The following is a 27,371-nucleotide window of genomic DNA, read 5'->3' on the forward strand; positions in this document are numbered from 1 at the left end:
TTTTTGAAACATTCCCCCAAATACCCTCTAGACCCACTAAAGCCAGCATGAGCTTCAGTGAACTCAAGGCTAGGTTCACAATTGATTGCTCGGGATGTTGTGCCTGACTCATAGTGTGTCTCCAGAATAAAATGTTTGATGAGTGACTGATTACATGAATTAGAGGGGAATAAGATAAGAAGTTGAGTCCTGGGTTCCCATCCATTAAGAGAATTGCTGCTCTTTTTTAGATATTTTCCCAAATGTCATCTATGTATTGTGAGGAGTCAATCATTTTTACTCTCATTTCTCCACCATAAAGACAGTAATACATGTTTCTTGTAGAAAAGGAAAATATGTGAGGCCAACACTGTGGCTCATCGGGTTAAGCAGCTACCTGCAAAGCCAGTATCCCATTCGAGCACAGGTTTGAGACTCCACTGCTCCCCTTCCCATCTTGCTCCCTGTTAATGCACCAGGGAAGGCAGTGCAAGGTGACCAAAGTGCTTGAGTTCCTGCCACCAACATGGAGACCCAGATGGAATTCCAGGCTCCTTGGTTCAGCCTGGCCCAACCCTAGCCATTGTGGCCATTTGGGGAATGAATCAGCAAACTTAACACCTCTCCTTCCACCCCCATAACTTTACATTTCAAATACATAGAATCTTTTTTTTAATGTGAACTGGTTCAAAGAGGAGCTAATGTGAAACAATACCATCATCACTGTCCATATTTGGCAAATATATGTCCAAATTCTGCTATTTCTTTGTCTCCCTCTTTCTATACACACACACACGCATGCACACACACACAAACACCATGGATTTATGTTAAATGTATGCATTTGCATGGCAGTAAATACTTTTTTGATAAAAGAAATAATACCTAAAATATGTTATAATTTTGTGATACTAGCACAATTTATGCAATGGTTAGTCTGGTTGATTAATGCCTAATTTCAATGATAACAATTTTGGTTTCTATATCCCTTTGCACTTATTTTCTTCTTGGGAAAAGTGTAAAAGTGTTATTTCTTCACCCAAAGTATACAATCATTTAACATTTTGATACATAGTGCCAAAATTATTGCTATACTAGTTTCATTAAGTTAAAGCTCCATCAACAGTACATTTCTCTTAGCAGTCAACCCTGGACACTTTCATTAATCTTTTTTCTAATCTCATAGATCATGTGTTGTGCATTGTTGTTAATCAATGGTATTAATGCCAGGAGTTGATTTGGACAGCATAATAAACAATAACCTCTTTGGAGAATTTTCTTTAATATCCATTGAAATATTTCTTTTAATAATGGAATTTTAAAACACTTCAGATTATATTATTTAAACAGTTTGACAATGTTTAGGGGTATATACTTTTTAAACCTTGCATATTAGCATGGACTAAATTATTGTGGACAACTAGAACCCTAAATATTTAATGGCTCAATTCGGTGAAGTTGTTTTGGAGTCCAGATGCCTTTAACCTTCTCTGTCTCCTTGGGTTTTAAAGCTATGCACAGCTTGAGGTGTGAAGAGAGTATGGAAGAGGCACATTCAACTTTCACAAGCCTCAGCCCAGAAGTTAGCACGAACTGCTCTCATTCATGTTTCATTGGCCAAAACATGTCATCTAGGACACCTAGGGACAAACAGGATGAAGAAATTCAGTTCCCAGCTGAGCTGCTACTTTCCACCTACAACTGTGCACCACAGAAAGAATGAACAAATTTTAAGGGACAGAAACCATTTATGACATAACCTTTTTCTGATATTTTTGGCAAGCCGGGGTTTTTAAATTTTATGATGCTAAATCCATCACTCTGTTTCCTTTCCATTGTGCTTTCTGCTTCACTTAATGGGGGCATGGAGACTGAGTAGAAAGATCAGGCTAGCCTGTGTGATAGCCTTCTCGCTGGGGTACAGAAATTGGTGTCCTTGACTCCCAGCCCAACCAGGACTCAAGGGACAAAGATCACAGAGAAACAGGGCCCTGGGGGGAAGTGAGCCTCACCTCTGCATGTAGTAATCTCCCCTCACTGCACTTGCTCACTGCCAGTCAGTTCCAGTACAGCAAATGGCTCAGCAAGAGCAACTCAAAGGCTAACCCTTCAAGCAGAGAACACAGAGACTGGAGATCATGACCAGCTGAGATGTGACACATGCTATCTGTTCAGAGCCTGAAGGGTGGTGGTACTACAGGGGCAAGGCAAACAGAAACATTCAGCTGGTGTAACTGCCTGAATAATAGATGATCTCTTAAACAAAAATATCTGTCCACTCCACTGAAAAGCACTGTGTCTGTTTATGACTAGACTGATAAACCAATCGTAGAGAACCCGGAATGACTCAGTATTCCCCATGCTTTTCTCCTTCATCCTTTAATCTGCTTTGAAAATGGAAAGAAGGCTGGCAAACTGCCTTGAGCTTGGCAGGTGAGCTATTTTATCTGTTTCTCAATTTTTGTTCAAGAATGTGCATTTCATGTTCTGTGATGAGCTAGGCAGATTTCTGTGGGGTGCTGCAAAAATATTTTTCCTTCTTTCATCTTTTGTGAACCTTGGAAATCCCACAATTCTAGAATAGTTGATGGCTCATGTTTGACTTGGCTCCGGTTACAAACTGCAATTTTTATAGCAAAGTTTATAAGTGCTATTGGAAAACACATTGCAGAGGAGGCAACTGTTTGGGTATTTAATAAAAAATATAGCCCAAACACCTATTTTAATGTGACTGCATTGCTGGGAGCAAAAATGCATTCTCTTTTCAATTATATGTGCTGCATACTTGCACTCCAAGGCTAATCACCTGTGCTAATTTCATTGTTTTTAAATCACATTTTAAATTTAAAAACCTGGGACAGGCATATGGTGCAATGGTTAAGATGTCCACATCCCATTTTACAGTGGTTGGTGTGAGTCCCTGCTCCACTTCTAATCCAGCTTCCTGCTAATGAGCACCCTGGTAGGCAGCAGATGATGGCTCAAGTACTCAGATCTCTGTCACCCACATGGGAGTCCTGGATGAAGGTCCAGTCTCCAGCTGTAGCAGGCATATGTGGAATGAGCCAGTAGATAGGTCTCTCTCTGCCTTTCAAACAGAATGAAAACAAATAGATACGATTTTTTTAAAAAATTTAAAACTATTTCGTTAACTGTTTCCAAACACTTTCTGTTTTCATTCTTTTGGGAAAAAGTCAAAGAGGGGAAAAATCACTAGAAGCTAAATATTTCCATTTTTAAAAAAGATTTATTCATTTGAAACTCAGAGTTACAGAAAGAGAGAGAGAGACAAAGAGAGAGATCTCTTAGCCACTGGTTCATTCCACAGATGGCGCAAGGGCCAGGGCTGAGCCAGGCTGAAGTCAGGAGCCAAGAGCTTCATCTGGGTCTCCCATGGAGGTGCAGGGGCCCAAGTACTTGGGCCATTTTCCACTGCCTTTCCCAGGCTGTTAACAGGGATTGGGATTGGAAGCAGAGCAGCTGTTATAGGAAGACCCCCACAAGCCTGCAACGCCATAACAAATCAGCCTCTCTTTCCATGTTTCCAACAAATCAGAAGGCAATAAGCCTGTCTACAGAAAGCGTTTTTCAGGGGAACATTAATTTCTAATTATATTTTAGGAAACATACTTATTCTTCAGCAAAGAGAGTATTTTTTTTTAAGATAGATGATGAGAGCTTCTGCAAATGGAAGTTGCTGCAGAAAGTGCGTAAGCGCAGTGAGGAGCACTCGGCCTCAGAAGACATCCGCATTGTAACACTCATTCCCACCACACTTGGACCACAGCACTTGAACTATTCAATTTCCTCTAATCATGGGTTTCCTCATCTTTAATGCTAGTTGGGTAAACCAATATTGAACATCTCTCCCAAGTCTGCAAATATTGTATTCAAAATGTTTCCAGCAAATTTGTCATATACTCAGGGAATTTTTGCTGATTTTTTTATTTTTTGTCCAAAAGGACTCCACTTAGAGCCGAACACCATCTCTATGAGAAAACTTTACTCTTCTCAAGAGGAAGAGTTAAGATTTTTTTTTTTTTAAAAAAAGGCCCGTTTAACTGAATATAGTAAAAATTAATGTACTCTGACAACTTCCATAGACTTATAAACCCAGGATCTCTCTATACTGCTTAGACCTTCTAAATTACACATCTTTAATCTTTAATTTAAAAGTACAAATCTCTTATCTCACACCTCCTTCCCTTTGTGTGTGTGTTTATGTGTTTTCCCCTCATGAAATCATTCATATTATAATGATTTTAAATGCTATAGACCTCCAAATGTGTCCCAGTTATGAAAGCCTTAGTCTCCTTTTTCATTAAGACAAACATTTCTTTGTATTAAGGTTGAGGAAAGTATCCTTTCATTTTATTAATTTTAATATTTTATTTAGGAATAATTGTTATATTGTAGCTCTTCAAGTTTAATTATGGTGTTTCCAAAATCTGTGTGGGAATTGGCACAGGCTCTTTGTCCTTGGGAACTGGCCTAGCCCACAGACAGAAAACTGTGATGAAACCATGCTGCCTCAGCACCGAAGGACCTCCTCCCCAGCTACTGGCAGCACTGCCTGCTCAAGCCTCCTCACCCTCCACCACTGTCAGCCCTCTGTAGGAACTGCCTTTAGCAGCAGAGTTGCCTAACCCAAGAGCACGCCAGATGCCTAAGCTCATATCCAACCACTAGTCAATGAGAGGTGCCCCAGTTTAGAATAATATAAAGAGTTATCTTACTTACAGGGATCATAGTATCACCAGGGAGGCTCTCACAGCTCAGCTTCTCCTCCTCTGCCCCTGGCATTGATGCTGAGAGCCCCTCCCCGATGCACTTCCTTCAGGCTTACTCTCCATCCCGAAGTTGGCTTCCGAGGGTACCTAACAAAAGAACCTACACACTGAGCATCATTTGACAACTATTGTAGAACATACTGGGCAAAACTGAGAAATAGCAGGGTTTATTATGGGAGAGATAATGGGCAGAGCACAGTCTTTGAACTTATAACATGAAGACAAACATTGATAGTGATTTGGCACTGTGTGCCATCATCATGCAATTTTTCATCTGCTACAATCGTGATATGACTTCCTCAAGACACTGATAGTTCTATGTTGTACCTGGGCCAATTTAATTGGCCCGGGGCAAATTGCTGATTTTTCTTTTTATCTTTTCTAGTTCCACATTGTTTATTATATATTCCATATTGCCATAAGATGGGGCTTAATTCTGTATTTCTTTCTGGTAAATTTTTTGGCTAGCATACATAAAAAATATACAGCTTGATGACTTTCCAAAGGGTTAATATTCTATATAACTTAACAAAAATATATACTACATTACTAGTGTCCCTGAAATCTCTTTTGCTCCCTTCTAGTCCTACTAAAAGTAATTATTTCAATATTTCCCACCATGTTAGTTTTGTATTTGAATTTTATGTCAATGGAAAAAAATTATACATTCTCCATGCTTGTATTTCCATCATGATTTTTCATTTAGTGTTTTGTTCATGAGATTCATCCGTACTGTTGAGTATTGTGTGTTTTCACTTTTATTGTATACAGTTACAATGTATACCTCTACTATAGTTTATCTACTCATTTTTTTTGCTGTTGAAAATTGTGATGTTTCCAATTTATTGCTATTATGAATGGTAAAATTGTGACCGTGTGTGTGTGTGTGTGTGTGTGTGTGGTTCTGTTGGTCTATGCCTAGGAACAGAAGTGGTGCTTCACAGGCATATGTGGATATATATTTCAACTTCAGTAGATATAGAAAACAGTAATCCAAGGTGATTGTACCAGCTGGCACATCCACTAGCAGCATTTGAGTTCTACTTGCTCCTCATCCCTATCAATACTTGGCATCTCATATACATAACAAATACACACACACACACACACACAGAGGCGCTACATTTTGGAGGAGGTGTAGTGTTACTTCAGTGTGATTTTTACTTGAATTTCTCTGAGATCTAATTATGTTGGGCAATATTTCAAATATTGGCCATTTAGATAGTCTTTTGTGAAGATATTTCCATTTTTTTTTCTTTTTTGTCCATTTCTTCTATTGACTTATCTTTTCCTTTTTAATTTTCAGGAACTGTTTATATATTCCCTGCATAAATCCTATGTCAAATACATTTACTGCAAATATCATACTTCATTGCATGACTTGCCTTTTCATACTTTTAATGGTGCTGTTTGAATGAACAGGAATTCCTTTAGTTCAAAATGTTAATTATTTGAGAAAGAGAAAGAGAATGCTTTTAATTACTAGTTCATTCCCCAAATGCCTGCAACAACTGGAGCTAAGCCAGGCTGGAACTGAGAACTAGAAACTCAGTACAAGTTTCCCACATAAGTGCAGTGACCCAACAACTTGAGTCATCATCTGCTGCTCCCAGGGTCCATGCATTAGCAGAAAGTTGGTATGGTGAGGATCCAGGACATGAACCCAGGCAATAAAATATGGGAAACAGTTGTCCCAACGGGCATCATAGATTAAATGCCTACTCCTGGTATTCTTATTTTTAATACAGTGAAGTTTATCAACATTTTCCATTTTTGCTTCAAAGAATTAAGGAATTGAATTAAAATATTTTACTGTGTAGTAAAATTTTGAAATTCATGCATAGTTTTTTCAAAATACTCATTTTCTGTTAATTTTTAAAGACCTGTCTGTGAATGTATTTCAAAAGTTCTTTTGCTCCAAAAAAATGTGACTTTTATTTCCAGTTTCTAATTAACTTTTTGTAGCATCCTTATATATAATGTGAAAAGCAGTGTAATCTGTATCTGTTGATATAAATGTACCCTAAAAGCAAACCAAGAAGAAATCAGCGCAAATCAGTTATAGGAAGCACATACTGAAGGCATAAGTTTTATGTGAATATGAGACCTGAATATCTGTAATACTGGTATCAAATAATATTGATTCTTGGTGTAATGATTAAAACATTTAATACTATCTGATATTCTATAGCAATTACATTCAATCTATATGATTACAAAGAATCAAAGATTGGACATAAAAATTTGGTCATCTCAGACTATTGTAGGATTATGATAATAACAAAGTAACAAAACTGTATATTTTAGCCTTTGGCTCCAGGATACTTTCTGGTCAAAAAACTAAGCCAAACTGAAATGAGATTATCTGCAAACATTTGTGACACATTCTTGACTCAGTTCATGAAATCAAGAGCTATGACTGCTATCTTTTGAAAAACGGAAAAAATAAGCAAATCTCCGCTACATAAAAACTGATAGCATATTTCAATTCCTGAACAACTTATTGAAATGTTTTGTCTCTCATATGTACGTAAATAAATGCACCATTGGGGGAAAAACAAATCAATAAGTGGAATAATAAGATAACATGTCTGTCAAAGTGTCTAACAGTGCTATAAACTGAGCTATATATTTCATATTTCTGTTCATAATTTGAATGTTTTGGAATTATAATTCAATGCTTATTGCATAATAAATGGCATTAAAATAAAATGACAATCAACTTGACTAATTGATCTTGAATGTTAGGTAATTCAGAACTTTAAAAATACTACAGTGATATTTTCTAGGAAATAGAAATTAAATTTATCTTATTTAACCTAAATTGATGTTATAGAAATGTCAAAGATGTCTTCAACATTGGAATATTAAAAGGACAGTCTATGCAAAGTGTCCATTTTGAAATTTAGCTTTAAAATGCTGTTCTACTGTATTGCCATATATTCAGGGGAAAAAAAGTCATAGCTATTGATGAACTGACATTAAGGAAGGAATCATTTCCCAGAATGGAGACTGAGTAATGCAATAGAATTGCTGGGAGAGTGAATTATCTTGGAGTGCAATACAAGAAAAAGCCACACTCCTGTCATAACACCCTGTCACACAGGTCTGCTGGGATCATAATCACTTTGAGAACATCTTTCTACAGACTATACATGCTAAGAAACAAGAATTTCACCCATCTATGGCTCATTAACCACTTAAAGCACTTTCTCTCAACAGAAACCTGGTTGTGAGTAGTTTGGGAGGATTGTGCAACTTACAACCTATTCCCTTCCTTCTTTCCTTTCCCTGGGGCAAGACACGTCCACAATACCCTCTTTGTTCCCTATGAATTTCACTGCTCAGTTGAAATATTTCATTTCACTCAGTTTCCTTCTGTGGATGCGTATGTCCTCTGTATTCACCCATCTCCTTCCTTTTTATCTACCAGTTATGGCCCCATGTCCTTGGAAAATTTCTCTTTGAAGACTAGGGTCAGGTTCATGGCATGCCACCTTTGCAGCTGCATAGCACCCTAGATCAGAAGGCCTCCATGCTTGGCATATGCTCTGTGGTCACTGTCATGATATTCTTAATAATTTTACACTTGATCTTGTGTTGTATAACTGAAGTCTAACAGAACATTGTGGCATGTATATATTCATTTTCACTCTCCTTTCCTCCTCTGCTAGTATCTAATTCTTGCAATGCCCCCATGAACATAAAACTCCTGTGAACCACAATACATGAGAATTCAGTAAGACTCAGAGTGAGTTTGAGAAAATGTGGTAAATCCATGCTTGGCTGTGGACACGGGCAGCCCCAGAAGGTCAAACGTGTTCTGCTTGAACTAGAAATTTCTCCACAGATGGAAGAAAACTACCAAGGAATCCTATCATATTCTTTCCTTGTTATCTTAAGTCTTTGTTTTAGCTAGTTGTATTGAAAATGAAGACACAGAAGGCAAGGGAGAGACAAGGCAATCCACTGATCATTTTCCTTTCAGTCTCTCCTATGCATCAGTAAACTGAAGGTAGTGTATTGGGAGAATAAGTGCCTATCAAGGTGTAGAATAAAAGCAGTTGAGTTAGTCTGTGTAACTCTCTACTTAAAAACTAAATACACTTTGCGGCGCCGGCACACCGGGTTCTAGTCCCGGTCAGGGCGCCGGATTCTTTCCCTGTTGCCCTCTTCCAGGCCAGCTCTCTGCTGTGGCCCGGGAGTGCAGTGGAGGATGGCCCAAGTCCTTGGGCCCTGCACCCCATGGGAGACCAGGATAAGTACCTGGCTCCTGCCATCGGATCAGCACGGTGCGCTGGCCGCAGCGTGCCAGCCGTGGCGGCCACTGGAGGGTGAACCAACGGCAAAGGAAGACCTTTCTCTCTGTCTCCCTCTCTCACTGTCCACTCTGCCTGTCAAAAAAAAAAAAAAATAAGAAGAAGAACTAAATACAGGGGCTGGCACTGTGGCACAGCAGGTTAACGCCCTGGCCTGAAGTGCCAGCATCCCATATGGGTGCCAGTTCTAATCCCGGCTGCTCCTCTTCTGATCCAGCTCTCTGCTATGGCCTGGGATAGCAATAGAAGATGGCCCTAGTCCTTGGGCCCTGGTACCCGCGTGGGAGACCCGGAAGAAGCTCCTGGCTCCTGGCTTCGGATCGGCACAGCTCCGGCCATTGCAGCCACCTGGGGAGCGAACCAGCAGATGGAAGACCTCTCTCTCTGTCTCTACCTCTCTAACTCTGTCCTTCAAATACATAAAATAAATCTTTTTTTAAAAAAAAAGAAGTAAATACATATTCACATATGAGGTACCAAATAAAGTTGTACGACTGCAATGATTTCACATATGAATTAAATGATCTTACATTTGCATTTAAAATAATCACTGTACAATATCAAGATGAAAGATATAATTTATGCATATAATTTAAGATTTTTTTCTGTACTTAGAAGGACATTACATAGCAAATAAAAATTCAATGAAAATTTGAAGAAAATTACAGGAGAGCTGCATGCTTCAATATCTTTGATTGAACTTGTTTTTTGAATTATGGTACTGCATTTTCATTTTTCTCTAGGTTCTGCACATCATGTGGCTAGCTCTATTGAGGAGGCTGAGGTTGGAACTGTGCATCTTATTCTTAAAAACCAACCATGGCTGAGAAGCATTATATCAATGCTAGTAATATTCCTCAATTATGGAAAAAGAAGCTCAAACTGGTAGCTTTTTAGAAACTCCTTGAAAATACTTTCGCATTTCCAAGAACTTTTAGATAAAATTCATACCACTTTAAACAAGAATAACAAGAAAATTCCAGAAACTTTTTATTTAATGTATACAAAGTTCATACATTCCATAAATACAGCTTTAGGAACATAGTGACTCTTCCCACCCTACCCGCCCTCCCACCCTTCTTGACTGATTCCCATCCTTCTTTCTCCTCCCTCTGCTATTCCCATTCTTATTTTTTACTAAGATTGATTTTCAATTAACTTTATACACATAAGAGTATACTAAGTAAACAGTTCAACAAATAGAAAAAAAAATCTGTTACTCAACAGTCAAGACAAAGTCTGTTCGAAGTCATCGCATTTCAAAGTGTCAATTTCACTTCCATAGATTATCTTTTAGGTGCTCTGCGAATTACCACAGATCAGAGAACATATGGTACTTGACCTTTTAGGACTGGCTTATTTCACTAAGTATAATGTTTTCCAGTTGCATCCATTTTGTTGCAAACAACAGGATCTCCTTTTTTATTGGTCTGTAGTATTCCATAGTAGACATAGCCCAAAATTTCTTTATCTAGTCTCCAGTTGACAGACATTTGGGTTGATTTCGTATCTTAGCTATTGTGAATTGAGCTGCAATAAACATGGGGGTGCAGCTAACTTTCATATGATGATTTCATTTCCCTTAGGTAAAGTTCCAGAAGTAGAATAGCTCGTTCATACAGTAGGTCTACATTCAGATTTCTGAGGTATCTCTATAGGGTCTTCCACAGTGGCTGTACTAGTTTACATTCCCACCAACAGTGGATTAGGGTACCTTTTTCCTCACATCCTCACCAGCATTTGTTGTTTGTTGACTTCTGTATGAAAGCCATTCTAACTCATGTGAGGTTAAACCTCATTGCATTTTGATTTGCATTTCCCTGATGGCTAGTGATCCTGAGCATTTTTTTCACGTGTCTGTTGGACATTTGGACTTCCTCTCTTAAAAAATGCCTTGTTAAGTCCTTTGCCCATTACTTAACTGGGTTGTTGGTTTTGTTGTTGAGTTTCTTGAGTTATTTACATATTCTGGATAGTAATCCTTTATCAGATGGTGGAATAGGGAGGGAGCTTACTAACAGAGTAATTTAAAAAAATTTTTTTCTCTAATGGTATCATTTATTTCATCACAAGGACTATATATTTTTTTCTACTGATCTTCCCTGAAAATCTATAGTATTTCAGTTGTCCTGTGATCAGCCAGCATGGGGACTACAATAGCCATGTGTTTTCTGGGTTGCACTGGGGATCTGAGCATCACTTCAGGCTCCAGAGGAAAATGTGTGTTAACTACCAAACAAAAAATTGATAAACTATCTTCAGTGCCATGGCCTGTGTGTTAAGTGAAGAGCTCCATGATTTTAGTTTACATTTTCTCACAGCTCAAATATGATGCTCAAGATACTGGACTTGTTTCATGATTGAAAATTTAGCTAGATTTGAGGGCTTTGTATGCTGTTTTCCTATGGCTTGGTTCTGAAGTTTGGTCAAGAAGAGGTAAGACAAATGAATAGCAAGCAGAAAAATAGCAAGAAAGGAAAGTTCGCATTTTGTGCCTTTTTTTCTAGCACATTTTGATTATAGAACATGGGGTTTTTTTTCCTTTTTTTTTTTTTTTTTTTTTAGCAAAAGTAGAGACTATCACAGATTGTATGCAAAAAGAGAAGTTGGGGCAGTGCTGTGGTGTTGTGGCATAGCGAGTTAAGCTACTGCCTGCAATGCCAGCATCCCACAAGTATGCCCCTTTGAGTCCCAGTTGCTCCACTTCTGACCCAGATCCCTGTTACCGTACCTGGTAAAGCAGCACAAGATAGCCCAAGTGCTTGGGTCCCAGCACTCATGTGTGAGAACCAGATGGGAGTTTCAGGCTCCTGGCAGCCACTGCTGCCATTTGGGGAGTGAAACAGCAGATGGAAGATCTCTTGCTCTGCCTCCCTGTCTGTCTGACTCTGCCATTCAAGTAAATACAAAATGGTTTTTAAAAGGAGAGTCTCTCATTTCTCTTATTGGATCTTCAGTGTTTATTTGTAGCAACTGTCCATAATACAATCTTGGTTTAATTCCACACCATTCAGAAATCAGTTGTTTATTTTTACAAAGACTCTTTTTCTCTCAAGATGCTATTGGATTAAACTTATTTCCCAGGTTAATAACTTATTATTGATGTAACAAAGATGTAAGTCTCAGCCATTCTTGCTCATTGCCCAAAAGATAGATAAACATTGGCATGTATTCCTTACCCTTGAATCTCAATTGGATCTCACATCCTATTGCCTTCATACCCCACTCCCACAGCCACCTGAAAGACCAGTTGCTGGAACACTTGAAAGACCAGTTCCGGGAATTCCCCTCCACCTGCTGCTCCCTAATCCCACCCCCGCCTCTAGCCCTCCTAAAATATAAACAGGCCAGGACCCCCAGGACGGGGGGTCAGGGCCTCCTGCCACGTGTTCCATCAATGTGCAGGAGGGCAGTTGGTCATTCACCTCTTCTAATTTATTTTCTCTGAATAAATTCAGTCTGGCTGTAAATTCATTCACTGCCTCCTCTCTATTCTGCACCTCTTTTCCTAACATTTATGGTGCCCCGTGTGAGGAGGCACCAATCTGCAACTCTTTTCCTAACAATTATAAAAACTTATTTTTGTGTTTTAAGAAAGCAACTTTAAGGCAGAAACTGAAGTCACAGCTACATCACTGTCACAATGGGAAACCGAGGAAACAGGACATGATGAAGATTCAGAGACCTCTAGCCGGGAGACCATTACCTTGTCACACATCAGCAACATCAGAACGCAAACACCAGCGGACTCCGAGCATTTCCTGCGTCCCAGATGTCTTCAAAAACCATTGCTGCAGAGTCTCCTCAGGGTACCTCATCCTGTGAGATAACACGAAATTCTCACTTGACCCAGGCAGCAGCACCAACACACTCCTCACCACACCCTACCCCAAGCACTGAAAAACCCCAGTCGGCACATTGCTATATGTAAGGCAGTATTCAGCACCACGTGTCTAAGGGATTCAGGCGTGCTCCCTAACCCCAACGATGCTTCTAGAAGGGAGCCGAGGGAGCAGCAGGGAGCCGGCTCGCTGGGGGCTCCGAGAGACCCCTGCTGCCTTAGCCCAGCACGAGTCTCCCCCCCTGAGTGTGACCAAGCACAAATCAGTTAGCCTCTGCTGCCCCGCCAGTGGGTCTCGGACTACTTGTTTGCAAGACGAGAAACTTGGACGAAGTTCTCTCAGACTTCCCTGAACTAACTCTGCAGGTAACAGTGAGTACCAGTATGAATCAGGAAAGGTAAGTCAACCACCTCTCGTGGGCCGGGAGAAGCTGAGCTATTGTGTTAAATGTAGGGACCTGTAGGCAGCTAATCCCACGGCCCTAGCATACGGGGTCACGGTACCGAACAGCGAGTTTCAGGGTCCGGAACAGGAAGCCAAAGCGGATGTCGCCCCTCTTCCGGAAGTCCCGCCCACTCCAGGAAGCGAGTCCCCATCGCTCCTCCAGCCATGCCCTTTACGACAACAGCGAACTACTTTTCCCAGAATGCCATTCAACTCTCCTCGCGGAGCACCAATGGGCGCCCGGGTTGACGCCATCAGTCGGCGCGGTGTACCAGGCTTCAGTGATGTCGTGGCGCTTGGGGTGAAGAAGTTGGTGCTTCGCGGCGCCCTGGGACTGAAGACGCGGTCCGGGTGACCTCTGGCCCTTTCCTAACTTCTCTACCCCCGCCTGCCTTTTTCCTCCCTCTTCTGGCGGGATGAGGCGTGCAGGCCTGGGTAAGAAGAGGTCCGAGGTGCGAAGTGGGGAGCCCCAGAGCCGGCCTTGGTCGGCGCGGGAGAAAATCGCCCTGGTGTCCTGTCACTCGGCATCTGGTCCAGAAACGGCGTGTGTGGAGGGGAGCCATGCAGGCGGTGCCTAGTGGAAGCACGTCATTTGTCCTAGATCTTACGGGGGTATCCTTAGGTTTGGTCTCCGGACCCGAGTCTTGGAGAGTAGCATAGGACTGGGGTGCGGTATATGCAGGTGCCAGCTCAGTCGTCGGACTGTGTGCTGTGTGGTGGCCTGGCCTCTCTGCTGTTTCTGCTTTCCTGCTGCCTCTGCCTCTTAGAAGGGAGATACGAAGAGTGGGGTTGCATGCTAAGCGCTTCCACAGTGATTATGTGAGTCGGCTAGCAGTGAGTGACAAAGGTACATGTACACGTCGTTACCTTACAGGCCTTGGGGTGTAAGGTCGGGGTCAAAGGCAGTGTGCCTGGAGCATTTCTTATCTGAACCTCTTCCACTGGTTAGCAGCTGTCGGGACTACCTCTTATGGTTCTGAAGCTCTGTACTAGGAGATGGTTAAACACGAGGAGGAGGAGGAGAAAGACGAGAAAGAACCCTGCTCTATCAGTGCAGCGTGATTGAGAATATATGTGAGCATTGGCGAAAGATGACTGTCTCTGCCAGCCGTGGTAATAACTTGGCAAAAACGAAAACAGGGCTTACGAAAAGTGTCAACTTTAAGGTCAATGAAAGTTGTCAGTGTGTCAGTGTTCTTTCTTAGTGCAGTTTTTGTGAATCTGGTTGGAGAAAGCCAGGTAAATTGAAGACAGAAAAGAATGTTGATCAAGTTTAGTTTTCACCAGCCTATGTGTTTTCTCAGTGTCTTTAGGTTGTATACCTGAATGAGCTCTAGCTATATAGTTGTTTTGTTACTTTCTTGGTGCTCCCCACAGCTGGGAAGTAGGAAAATGTGCAAAGGTAAATTATGGTACAAGGTGGCAGCTATACATCCAAACACAAGATAATGTTCTGCAGATAATGTCTCAGAAATTGCAGAGATGGTGACCTTGAAGTAGACCATGAATAATGAAGTTAGGAAAGATGAGTTTCAGGTGAGAGGATCACTAAAAAAGAAAAGAAAAAACAAAGAGCATAGAACTAGGATTATGTAGCTAAGGAATTATGACTCAACCAATTTGATTGAACCAAGAAACATGAGACCACATTGTGGAGATTGCATTATAGGCCAAGGAGTTTAGATTTCCTAAATTGCCCTTGAGGCCCACTTATTTTTTGCACTGCACTCTCCCTGGTTAAGTTGCAGGAAGGGGACTTGAGAAGTAATTGTTCTCAGTCCTGATAGCACATCGATTAAGGAACTGTTGCTATAATTTACATTGTTATGAAGTGACGGTTTTTTTTAAAAAAACTTGAAGTGCCAGTGTGAAATGACCTGCAATTTTAGATTTGGAATAATAATGAATTTGATAGATATTCATGTGAAGAATATTTGTGTTGGTGGATGATGTTTTTTGCTTTTTTTTTTTTTTTTCAAATATTTATTTATTTGACAGGCAGGGTGACAGATCTTTTGTTTGCTAGTTTACTCCCCAGATGGCCTCAACAGCTAAAACTGGGCTAAACTAAAGCCAGGAGTCAGGAACTCCATCTGGGTCTCCTACATGGATGGCAGTTTGGCTCCTCCCCCACTGCCTTTCCAGCCACATTAGTAGGGAGCTGCTTTGGGAGCAGAGTAGCCAGGACTTGAACAGGCATCTGATAAGGGATGCCCAGCATGGCAAGCAGTGGCCTAATTTGCTACACCATGAGTCCATCCCTGGGGGAGGGTGATAGCTGAGAGAAGATAAAACTCTAATAGAAATATGCACTGAAAGATTTCCAGACAAGAAATAAAATGAGAATTTCATTTTAAATAGATGGAACAGGGACAGGTATTTGACCTAAGTAGTTAAGCCACTGGTTGGGGCAACTTTGTTGAAATGCTTGGTTTCTTGTCCCGGCTCTGCCGCCAGTTCCAGCTTCCTGCCAGCGCAAACCCTGGGAAGGTAGCAGGTGACTGCTTGAGTAGTTGGGTCCCTGGCATCCTTGGGGGAGCCCTGGATCTAGTCTCCAGTTCTTGACTTCCGCCTGGCTCAGCCCTGCTGTTCATTTGGGGGCACAGACTGGCCTAAGGGAGCTCTCTGTCTCTTTGCTTCTCAAAATTTTTTTAATGAATAAATGAAGCAATATAAAAGAAATCTAAAACTAAAATTAATGTATGTGAAAAGACCCAAACAAAGGACATATAGTAAGTAGCTATTCATTTAGAACTTGAAGAAGTTCTAGAATTTCTTGAAGTTACAAAGTGATTGAATCCAACCAGTCAGTAATTACTTATTGGGCAATGTTATATACTTTGGCTCTTAAACATATAAAATAAGTAGAAGATGTTTCCATTTCCTTAAGGATGTTGATCATTATTATAGATTGCACAGACTATTCATTAATAAAGTTGCATTTTTCAAGACAATGATTTTAGTTGTTGAGTGGGGGGAAAATGAGCCCAGTCTTTAAATTCATAACACATTAGCTTTATGGACAGTGTGTCAGCTGTTGGGGGAGAATTTGAGAATTTGGGTAGTGTAACTCTCTTGTTTGGATTGTACTTATTTAACATTTTGTTGGGGTGAAGACTGTGGGTGTTTGCCACCTGTAAAGCGCTCATTAGGTCCTGGGGAGTTGTAGAAGAAGCATGTGAGGCACTGTCTCTGACCTCAGGGAAACATGGGATGCCATTCTTGACAAGCGTGCACATTCAGAGCTGAGGAGCAGTGAATTCAGATTCTGCTCATTAATCTGTTCATTTGCAAGTATTCACTGAGTATGCCTTATATTGCATGTGTTTTCTACTTTTATGGAGTAGTATAATTACAAGTAGAACAGACTTAGTTTCTGTCCTGCCTGGTAGTACAATCTAGAAAGCAGTGCTAGTGTTACATATAGTCGACACAGTAAGAATTCAGAGGGATTTTTGCTTCTTAGGACAAATGACATTTATGCTGTGCCTTAGAGCTTCTTGCTCACACCTTCAACCTTAGCCATCATTCACCTACCTGCTACCTCCTCTCCTTCTAGCTCTTGCTGTTACTGCCCCTCCATCTGCTCTTTGAGCTATTGGAGACCTCTAGTTTTCATATTATTCCTTTGCCCCAAATTCCCAGGGCACTGTGGAATCTGCTTCATCCCTGTCCTGTCTGTGCCCCATAATCCATGTCTCCAACTGTTCCCTTGGAAAGCAGTTTCGATCTTTGGGAGGTTGTTTTCTGCAGTGCATATACTGTACTCTTCCAGCATTAGATCAGTCTAAATATCCACCCTCTGCTGGACCAGCTCAGGCTGATGAACTGTTCTGTAGAAAAATCACACAGGTGGGAGGATGGAAGCTCCTGTAGTTTGCTCCTTCCACCAGCTTTGTGTTATCCCCTGGACACGGTCCTCCATTGTCCTCCTTACTGTGTTCCCAAATGATCACCCTTCTTCAACAGAGAGCGCCTTTTCTCTCTCTACTGGGACAGTTGACATCAGTTATTATAAAAGGAATGGCTGAAAAGCACCTTAAGCCACACTTTTCTGTAGGTATTCACTAAGTCTTCCTCCAAGTGTTGTTTAATTGCCTGATGAAAATCAAATGCCACCTTAGGCAGAGTGAAATGGTTTTCTAAATGTCATCTCCTACATGAACTCCATCAAAGTAGCGTCAAGTAAGAATACTATTGAATGAATGGCCCCCCTCTTCACTCTCTGCTAATATGCTTCATTAGTTATTCTACCTCTTTGCTGGAGCCTCACCCACCTCTTCCCATCAAGCTCTCTATAAAACAGAAAAAATATATCATAAAGATACCCCTTCTACCTGCTCTTATATTATTCTTTGTCCCTTTCCTTCCTAGCCAAGCTTCTTCAGTAGGTTGTTGATGTTGCTACTTTTAGATCTTTTATTTAAAAGTGTATTTCTATGGAGCAAGGACGGTACCCTGGATATTTTTGTTTATCAATACCTATTAGTGTCTTCTGGTCAATCAGTAACATCAATAAATGTGTATTGAAATTAATTTAATATTCTTAAGAGAGGATATTGGGAAGTATTGCTCTGATCTCTAGTTACTACTTTCAAAAATTCACTTGGAATGTGAATATTATAGGCATACATGGTCTGCAACGCCCTCCAGGGGTCTTTTTCGGTTCTTTCCTATTAGCCTTGCAAAAGTGGCTTCTGGTTTTGCTAGAGCTACACTTGTTACTCTGCTCTTTGCAGGTGAAGGAGTACCTCCTGGCAACTATGGGAACTATGGCTATGCTAACAGTGGGTATAGTGCCTGTGAAGAAGAAAACGAGAGACTCACTGAAAGCCTGAGAAGCAAAGTAACTGCTATAAAGTCTGTAAGTATATGACAGATACTGTATGCATTTTCACTTATTTGTGTATGTATCATATACATATAAACTGTATTTTAGTAGCATCATTCTAAGGATGCCTAAATACTATGGTTCAGTGAGGTCAAAGTGCTCTCACAATTTAGACCATACTTTGGGTTAGGAAATGTGGCAAATCAAAATATATGGTACTGATACAGATTTTAAAACTTCAGTTTTTTGTGATAAAAATCTAAAAAATATTGTATGTTGTGTGCAGTAATGTCTCTAATGGAGCTCTCCATCTTCTACCTCCTGTGGCTCTTTTAACTTTTTCTTCTAGTCTCCTGAACTACAAATCTTAGTTTTCTTGTTTCCACATTGATAGCTTGTTTCTGTCATCGAGTCTTAACTTTTTCTCTCTTTTATCTAAAGTTTTCTTCTATCTCTGCTTTTCTATTTTGAACACGGTATCCTGATTTTCTTGGGTGAACTGTTGGGAGAATGTCTCAGCCTCTCTGTTCCTGGTTTTCTGCACATTCTAGTCTGAGCTACACACTGTTACCACAGTCATATTTTTAGAATGTTTGTAAATTTGCATCCTATATTCTTTTGTGATCTCCCATGGTCTAATAAGTGTCACACTAACTCCATGAATAAGTCTTTCGAAGATTGGCCCAAGTTTTATACACCTTATCCCTGACTTCCAGAATGCAGGGTGGTTTCGCCAAATGAGAAGACTCTTCCTTGTCTCTACACTGTCACTTTCCCATCTGCTTATCTTCGCTCCCACTCTTCCTTAGTGTCTGTTGACTAAAGTCTTGCTCATTCTGAATGGACCCACTTCAATATACTCCCTCCTACCCCTCCCTCCAACCTTTGCCTGTTAAACATTCCAAAGTAATTTTTTCTGTTATGAACTTAAGTCACTTAGTTCTATTTTTGTTGCATAGTGATTTGTATTAGGATTATTTGTATGTAGAGTAGATTTACCAGAATGTAGGTTTGGTATTATTCTTACTTCTATACTCTACACAGCAACTAGCGTAATTCCTTATCAGTGATAGAGTGAATTTGCATAGAAGAAATGAATTACACAAAAATGATGTTAGTAGTGTCTGTGGTTCATTCTGCCTTACAATAAACATGCTGTATACTTCGGAAGTATTCAGTAGAAGTCTGTGTTGCCAAAACTTAATTTGTATTTCGTTATAGTCTTTGAAAAATCAAATTTATTCAGCCTGGAAAGCATTGCATTTTGAAACAGAATGTTGTTTTCAGTCATGTGAAATCAACAGCAGTTCATCTATGAAGTAAATTATATTGTAGAATGTTAATAATGAAAAATATAACATTTGGAAGGATTTAATAATTAAATCCCTTAAGAAAACTGCACTGTTGATAATTTAGACTCCTTGTCTAAGGAGGAAGTTGCGATTTCCTGGAAATTTCTTTTCTTTGCATGAATGACAATTGTAGAAGCTAGTGAGGTAGTTTGTGTTATCTAACTGTATATTTGTTTTAATATTCTCTGAATTATTAAATTTGGGGAAAAATGTCATGTTCTAATCTATAGAATTCTAGCATAGTTTTGTGTCAGCATTACCTAATATGCTTTTCACACCAGCTGAAACTAATATTGGCATTAATGTTCCACAGTGTTCAGTGGTTGTTTGTACTCAAATACGTTGGCAGTAAGGGCCTCTTTGCTGAATTTGTCACATGAAGTATTACACGGGTTTTGATTTAAGTAGCAGCTATAATTAACTATGGCATTATTTTTTCTCAGCTCATATTCATTTCTGCAAAACTTCAAGATGTAGATAACACTAAGTTGTAAAATTTTTTTCAGTTTACTTTAAATTTTAAAAAAACCTTTAAAATATAAAGAAATAATTAATTTAGACATATATTGAAATTAATATCTCATTAGGAAAGGTTGAATATTTATGTCTGGATTTGAATTGGTCATAAGCATACTTGTGTATTTTTTTTAAAATGTAAGAAGAAAATATACAAAGAAATGCATTTTTATTAATAATGTTCATGGAGAAATAAAGCACACAAGGATGTGAGAACAGAGAGAAGTGCTCTGTGTAAACCAAAAGTAAGACAGAATTGACTATTAAGGTGGTGCCGCTAATTGGGAGGAACAGAAATTCTAAATTTATTTGCAATTAATTTCAAGTGGGAAAAGTGTTACAAATAGACTACATTTTATATTTCTAGACTAAAATATCATTTGAGAAAACGCAAAGGCCTAGAATGACATTATTTTTACTTTATAACACTTGAATGTTTATTTATAAATAATAATGCTTGTGCTTTCTTCTTGATAGCTATCCATTGAAATAGGCCATGAAGTTAAAAATCAAAATAAATTATTAGCTGAAATGGTAAGTGGTTATGATTTTAACTAGCAAAGTTCATCTAATATTCTCGAATTTATTCTGTTAATCAAGAAAAATATTTTAACTTTTATCCATTTTGAAGTACTAGATCTAGAGATAATAAGTCCTGAATTCTCATCCATTTTTATCTACTTGATTTGGAATAAGTGTAAGGCTTATTATTGCCATTCTTTTGCATTTTTCATCTGCCTAACACATGTAATTGATAGGACAAGGTGGAAGCCAATTTATCTTTAATCCTGTATTTAGAAACATTGTTAAGGACTCAAGACAGATTACTATTTTCAGTGGTCTAAGAAATACAAACGTAAAGGCTCTCGCAATCACAAAGCACTTTAAGGGTGCATATTTCACTTACTGATAAAGACGCCTGCATCCTATTAGCAGAGTACCTGGGTTTGAGGCCTGGCCTTACTCCAAAATTCCGCATTCCTGCTGATGTGGATATTGGGAGGCAGCAGGTGGTGACTTGTGTGGTTCGGTCCCTGCCACTCCAGTGGGAGACCTGGATTGTAATCCCAGCTCCTGCCATCCACCTGGCCTCCTCTAGTTTTTGTGTGCATTTGAAGAGTGAACAATGGGATAGGAGCTCTCTTTGTGTATGTGTCTTTCTCTCTACCTCTCAAAAAAAAAAAAAAAAAGAACATAAAAGCACTTTATATCCAGCCAGATACCTTTAACTTAATGGAAATTCTTTTGCTTGGTTTCCTAAGCATCACTTCTGAACCAAGCCCTCATAGATTGAACAGCCGGGGCTTTTAATCTCTGCCCTAAATAAGCTCGACAATTCAGCAATATATACTTTCTCTTGTTAGAGACTCCTGCCATTCACTAATGTTTATTTTGGATGTCAAACTTCCCCGGACCTTCTCTTGGTTCTCTGAATGCTTTAAAAATTGTATTAATCAAAAACAAGTATGGCACTGAAAGCATCATACTTACTAAACTGTGCATTCAGTCACCTAGGAAACCTTTGAAAATACATATGCCTGGTTATATAGCTCTACTATACTGATTTCAGATTTCATGGAGATGGATCTAGGCATATATCTTTTGAAAAAATATCACAGGTGTTGTGATTCAGAATCCTGGTGAAGAATCATAGAGATAGAGACTGAACTATGCAAAGGCGATTATTATGCTGCAGTCTTTGTATCTCAAGATATTCAGATTTCTATGAAAGTGTGATATTTCTAATCTGTACCTAGACCTCTCATTATTTTTTAAACATTTATTTTATTTGAAATGCAGAGTTACAGAGAGATAGGGAGAAACAGAGAGATCTTTTATTTGCTCATCACTCCATGAATGGCTGCAACAGCTGGACTGAGCCAGGCCAAAGCCAGGAGCCTGGAAATCCATCCAGGTCTCCTACGTGGTGCAGGGGCCCAAGTACTTGGCCATCTTCTGCTGCTTTACCAAGCGCATTAGCAGGGAGCTGGACCAGAAGTGGGGCAGCAAGACTTGAACTGGCACCTAAACGGGATCACATGTCACAGGTGATGGCTTAACCCGCTGTGCCACAACACTGGTCCCGACCTCTCATCTTAAGGACTTTTCCACATATGTTCTAACATGATAGTTTTTCTTCATCTATATTTATGTTTCTTATAACATTTTACTACCTTCACATTATTTTCTTTTATTTTTTAATGGATTTTTAGAGACAGCTCGCTAAACAAAAGGATTTTAAAAGTAAAGCAACATTAAACTGCAAAGCATATTAAATTTTAGATGATTCCTCTAACTTAGTGGCAGTCAATCATTTGACCTTGGAGAGTGATACCACAATAAAAAGTGGGGAAAAGCCCATGTGATCATGTATGGACTGTTTACCTTCATTTGTAGGTTTTTTTTCTCCCACATAGTTGAGTAAGACCTAAATGGTTTGGGTTCTTGAATTACTCCATGGAACTGAAAGAATTGTTTATTGGACAGTGAAAGAGTTTTTTATTCACTGGGAGAATTGCTTAGTCTTACATGGAGTAATCATGCTGATTATCCAAGGTTACAAACAGGCTCCTAGGATTGATTTTAACACAAAAATTTTCATTAAAAATGTACTCTTTATAACAATATACTGAATTACTTAAATGTAGAATATTGGGATCTAACAATTATGTTTCATTTTTCTTCTCTCATAGGATTCACAGTTTGATTCTACAACAGGGTTTCTAGGTAAAACTATGGGAAAACTGAAGATTTTATCCAGAGGAAGCCAAACAAAGCTATTGTGCTATATGATGCTATTTTCATTGTTTGTCTTTTTTGTCATTTATTGGATTATTAAACTGAGGTGATGCGAGTAAGTGCGAGTTTGGAATTTGTTCCAACTTCATGGCTTAGATTACCACTTTGATAAAAATCAGTATCAAAACATTCCTACTTTTCAAATACTGTGGCCTTTTCCATTGAAGATGACTGAATTTTGCTTGTTTTGTAAGTCGTATTAGATAATACATTGCTCTTTGAATACTGTTTGTTAGTGGCTCATTTTAGCCCCTATTTTCAGGGGTATTGAGATGGTTGAAGATCAGTGTGGCTTTACCAGTTTTTTCCTATCTTTTGCTACTTCTCAAATTGAATAGCAATATAAAATTCTTCTGTTACTGTAAATGTAGCATTGTGTTTCATGTAAGGAAACTTAGTGGGAGAGTAGCAATGCCTGGAGAGCCAGCCCATGATCTCTTGAGGTCGTGAACCAGTTTGTGATAGAATAGTCAATGTGTCGTCAACTGTGTTGATGGACTTCCCTTTCTGCCTTTGTTGGTTAAAGCTGTAGGCCAACTTCTGGTACTTACAACCTTCATCACAATTTATGACTCCTCTTCCCTGTGTCTAAGGACCTTGTTCTTTAATAAATTTTGTTGTTTTTGGCCTATTTCTAGGAGGGCCCAATGCATATGTGTGCCAGTATAGTTATTGTGTTATATTAACCTTAAAACTTTATTGACTTGGCTTACCAATAGTTTTATGATTTTACCTATTTATGTTAGCCATTTGATTATAATTTGTGACAGAATAATGTGAAGTTAAGTAATTGCTAAGCTCTGACTGGAAATAAAGTGTTCAAGAAAATTAAGTGCCTCTGCTGTGTTATGTGCTCAAAATAGATATGGAAGATATTCAGACACTGAATTTGGAGTTAAAAGGATTTTTTCTTTAATTCATGTATTTATTTAGAGAAAGCAAAACAAAAGTAGACTGTTAAGTAAAAAAAAATTGTTAAACACTCATATTGCCACTATTTTGCAATTTACCCATTTATAGGCTCCAAAAATAAATGTTTTATTAAAATATATTAATTGACTTTATTGCTTCTTTTTTTAAGATTTTTTTTATTTATTTGAAAAACAGAGTTACAGAGAGAGGTAGAGACAGAGAGAAAGAGAGAGATCGTCCATCCGTTGGTTTAATCCCCAAATGGCCTCAACAGCCAGAGCTGAGCCAATCCAAAGCCAGAAGCTAGGAGCTTCTTCCTGGTCTCCCAGGTGTGTGCAGGGGCCCAAGGACTTGGGCCATCCTTCGCTGCTTTCCCAGGCACATTAGCAGGGAGCTGGATGAGAAGTGGAGCACCCAGAACTTGAACTGGTACCTATATGGGATGCCAGCACTACAGGCTGGGGCTTCAACCCACTGCACCACAGCACCAGCCCCAACTTAACTGCTTCTTTAAATCTCTTATATTGTTGCCATAGACTCAGAGAAATGGTTCTGAACACTCAGTGTGAATGAAGTGAAGCACAGTTAACATTTGTGTCCTATAAGAATTTGCTTCAAACAAATAAGGCAAATTTTGACTAGTTTTAAAAACCTCTTTCGTTGTTTATATTTTTAGTTAAAAGTCTATCCTCTTTGGTTTTGCTTGTGTTTTCAGTGCTTTTTATTTTATCCCTATTTCTGGCTACATTTGTTACCTGCCAAGTGAATGCACCGATCTCAGCAGAGGGGAGAGACATGGGTTTGGGCAACAGGATCTGAGTCCAGATCTCCATTACTTCACTGGCACAGTGCTTTGGAGCCCCAGTTTCTTCTTTACATCACCTATTTCATAGAATTGTTGCAAGAAGTAGATATCATAATATATTGACAAGTAGCTGACATGTGATGGTGTTAATTACATCAGTGCTCAATGAATGCTAGTTCCCAACACCTTTAAAAAAATTACAAGTCAGAAAAAGGAGTTTTGTTAAGGGGAAGACAGGAGGTTGGTTTCAGGTTTTGAGATAATGATGGAACCTCCAAGTAGATATTTCTATCAGGCAGTGACTCATTGAAATTTTTAGCTGTACTGTGTGCCAGTTGTGAGACACTTGGAGGAAACTCAAATGATTGTCAATAATTAAAGTTGCAGAGGTCAAAGAAATGACTAAATGACTTGAAGATGAAAGCAGAAAAGAATGAACAATGGAAATAGAAGGGATTTGAAGGGATTGAAGACTTAAAACTGGTGATGGCGAGGGAAGGATGGATTTGGGGATGAAGGCTTGGCCGTTTTTGCAAAGTCCTTTGTGAAACATTAAAACACTGTTTAGATAAAGTTAGCTATTATCATCAGGGAGGCAGAAGTTTCAGGAAAAGATGTTTGGTGATGTAAAGGTGATTCCCACCTTTGCATAGTTTGACATTTCTTATGAATTTCTCTTTAAGAACTGCCATAGCAGGTGTCTACTTGGTATTTCCTATCACTGGTCATATCACGGTATTTTTGCTGAGATTCCTGGCAGGTAGGGAATTGCTCTGGAAGCACTGGCCTATTTGCTCCATTAGGGGTCCCTTCTACTAGCACGTCCTTCCTTCTGTGTGGGGACCCCTCAGAAAAAATATTCCCAGAAATAAACATTGGGGAAAAGTACCAGATACAGAAATTTGACTCAACAATCATTTGCAAGCCTATTGCTGATTCTGTAAAGGATTCTAATGGTATAGGTTTCTGGGAAGTTGATTATGAACATGGAAAGTAAAAAGTTTGCATTATAATCTTTATTCAAGCAACATAATACGTGCAGGTGTTTGGGTGGTAGGTGGGGCACTTTAAATTTTAAGTGATTAAGCAAATTCTGGAAGCAGTTTTCAAAAATCCCAGATGTTCACATTTTCACTTTATTTCACTAGGAGTTGGTTGTTGGCAGTATACCAAATACATTTGCAAATAATGCAAAATAATGGCTATCAGGAATAGATCTCTACATTCACAAATGATAAAAAGCAAAACATAACTATGATACCATGTCTGCAATGAGGAAAGGGAGAATTATACATAGTCTTGATAGAATTTAAGTTAGCATGTGAATTATAATGTATTACTTGAACAGAGAATAGATGTCAAGTTTAGAACAAATTTGTGACATTTTAAGCATCAGAATTGTGGGGGGAAAGAACACTAGCACCTTCTGGTTCTTTAAAATTAACTAGCCTACCCAATTTTTCAATGCCCTTAAATTCCAGATTATATACATTGAATTTACTTCTTTGGCAAAGTTGAAAAGGTGCTTGATAATTTGAATTTGTTGTTCGTAAATAACTTAGTAAGGACATACTGATGAGTAAACATTGTCTGAATATTTGAACTGGGAAGCAGAAGAGCATCATGGCTAAAGACTGAAAGCTTGAAGTCCCACTCTTTGAGCCTGAACTCTGGCTCCACCTGTCGCTTATGACTTTCAGCTATGACCTTGCCATCTCAGGTAGTCTAAAATAGAAACACAAATTGTTATCAGGAGTGGGCATTTGGCCCAGTGAGTAAGAAGCCTGCATCCCACATTAAAATGTGTAGTTTTAATTCCTGGCTCTGGCTCCTGACTCTAACCCTGACCTGGCTCTGGCCAACTCCCAGTTATTGCATCTGGGGAGTAAACCAGCAGATGGAACTTCTCTCTTTCATGTGTGTCGAATTGCTTAAATGCTGTATAAAGATAGTAATAATACACTCAAAGACTTAGGGTGATAATTACCTGAAACATTACTTGAGAGAAGTTAGAGGGGTTCCTGGTACTCAGTGGTAGTTGCTGCCTTTATCACGCTGGGTTGGGGTACTTGGGAATTCTAATCTGTTACACCAACATGTGCAGCTGATAGAATTTTGGCTGCTTTCTCTTCTCTGCTGCCAGGAATGAAAGCAGCTGTTCTTTTCTCTTCTGGGGAGGGTTCATCATTTTCTGGAATGTAGTTCACTTAGCTTTCTTTGCATCCTCAGCAATCTGATGAAGTTTTGTTTTGTTTTCTTGTTTTTTAGCTCATCTGACTTGTTTTAGGTTATTAAAATGAGGACAACATAGCTTTCAACTTTCTAGAAGCAGAAGTTTGAAGGGAGAGAAGCTTAGAAAGTTCTTTTGCTGTAGATGTTTGATAAGCAGTTAATAAACATTTTATTCCCTTTTACTTCTATTGTAGTTTATTATTTCTAGAATTCATTGCCTGATCATGTAAGGTAAAGGGTTCAAATGATTTTCTTTTTAGTTTAGAAAATGCATGCCACTTATTCTCACAGTAAAAACAAAATAACACTTTCTCTTTGACGCTCATTGTGCCTTGCTAGAGCATGCAGTAGGGTCTCCTGCGAAGTGCCTTCGGCCAGGCAGTTAGATGTCAGTTAAGACGCTCACGTCCTGCATCGGTGTCTAGGTTTGCTTCCTGACTCTGGCAGCTGATTCCTGCTAAGGCGGGAAGACAGTGGTGATGACTCAAGTAATTGAATCCCTGCCACCATTGAGAGAGATGGGGATTGAGTTCCCAGCGCCTGACTTCTG

General features: G+C 39.2%; 1 protein-coding gene and 1 long non-coding RNA gene across 3 annotated transcripts; one reads left to right on the forward strand and one right to left on the reverse strand.

Annotated features, from left to right (window-relative positions):
* Nucleotides 1–1,244: 1,244 nt before the first annotated feature.
* Nucleotides 1,245–13,566, reverse strand: LOC103349471 (uncharacterized). Of its 2 annotated transcripts, none has more exons than XR_011383209.1 (4): nucleotides 13,434–13,566; nucleotides 12,795–12,907; nucleotides 4,720–4,856; nucleotides 1,245–1,619 (listed from the first exon to the last, which is right to left on the reverse strand). It is a non-coding gene; the product is annotated as an uncharacterized lncRNA (long non-coding RNA). The 2 variants fall into 2 exon arrangements; XR_517652.4 differs by having other exon boundaries at nucleotides 13,341–13,485.
* Nucleotides 13,567–13,581: 15 nt separating this feature from the next.
* BET1 (Bet1 golgi vesicular membrane trafficking protein) lies at nucleotides 13,582–23,923 on the forward strand. The gene is made up of 4 exons (XM_002713801.5): nucleotides 13,582–13,809; nucleotides 18,114–18,238; nucleotides 20,551–20,607; nucleotides 22,767–23,923. Exons 1-4 carry the CDS (start codon nucleotides 13,791–13,793, stop codon nucleotides 22,920–22,922), a joined length of 357 nt encoding a protein of 118 aa, XP_002713847.2. The 5' UTR covers nucleotides 13,582–13,790; the 3' UTR covers nucleotides 22,923–23,923.
* The last annotated feature ends 3,448 nt before the right edge of the window (nucleotides 23,924–27,371 follow it).

This window comes from Oryctolagus cuniculus, chromosome 16, assembly GCF_964237555.1.
Source record: "Oryctolagus cuniculus chromosome 16, mOryCun1.1, whole genome shotgun sequence".
Classification (NCBI taxonomy): Eukaryota; Metazoa; Chordata; class Mammalia; order Lagomorpha; family Leporidae; genus Oryctolagus; species Oryctolagus cuniculus.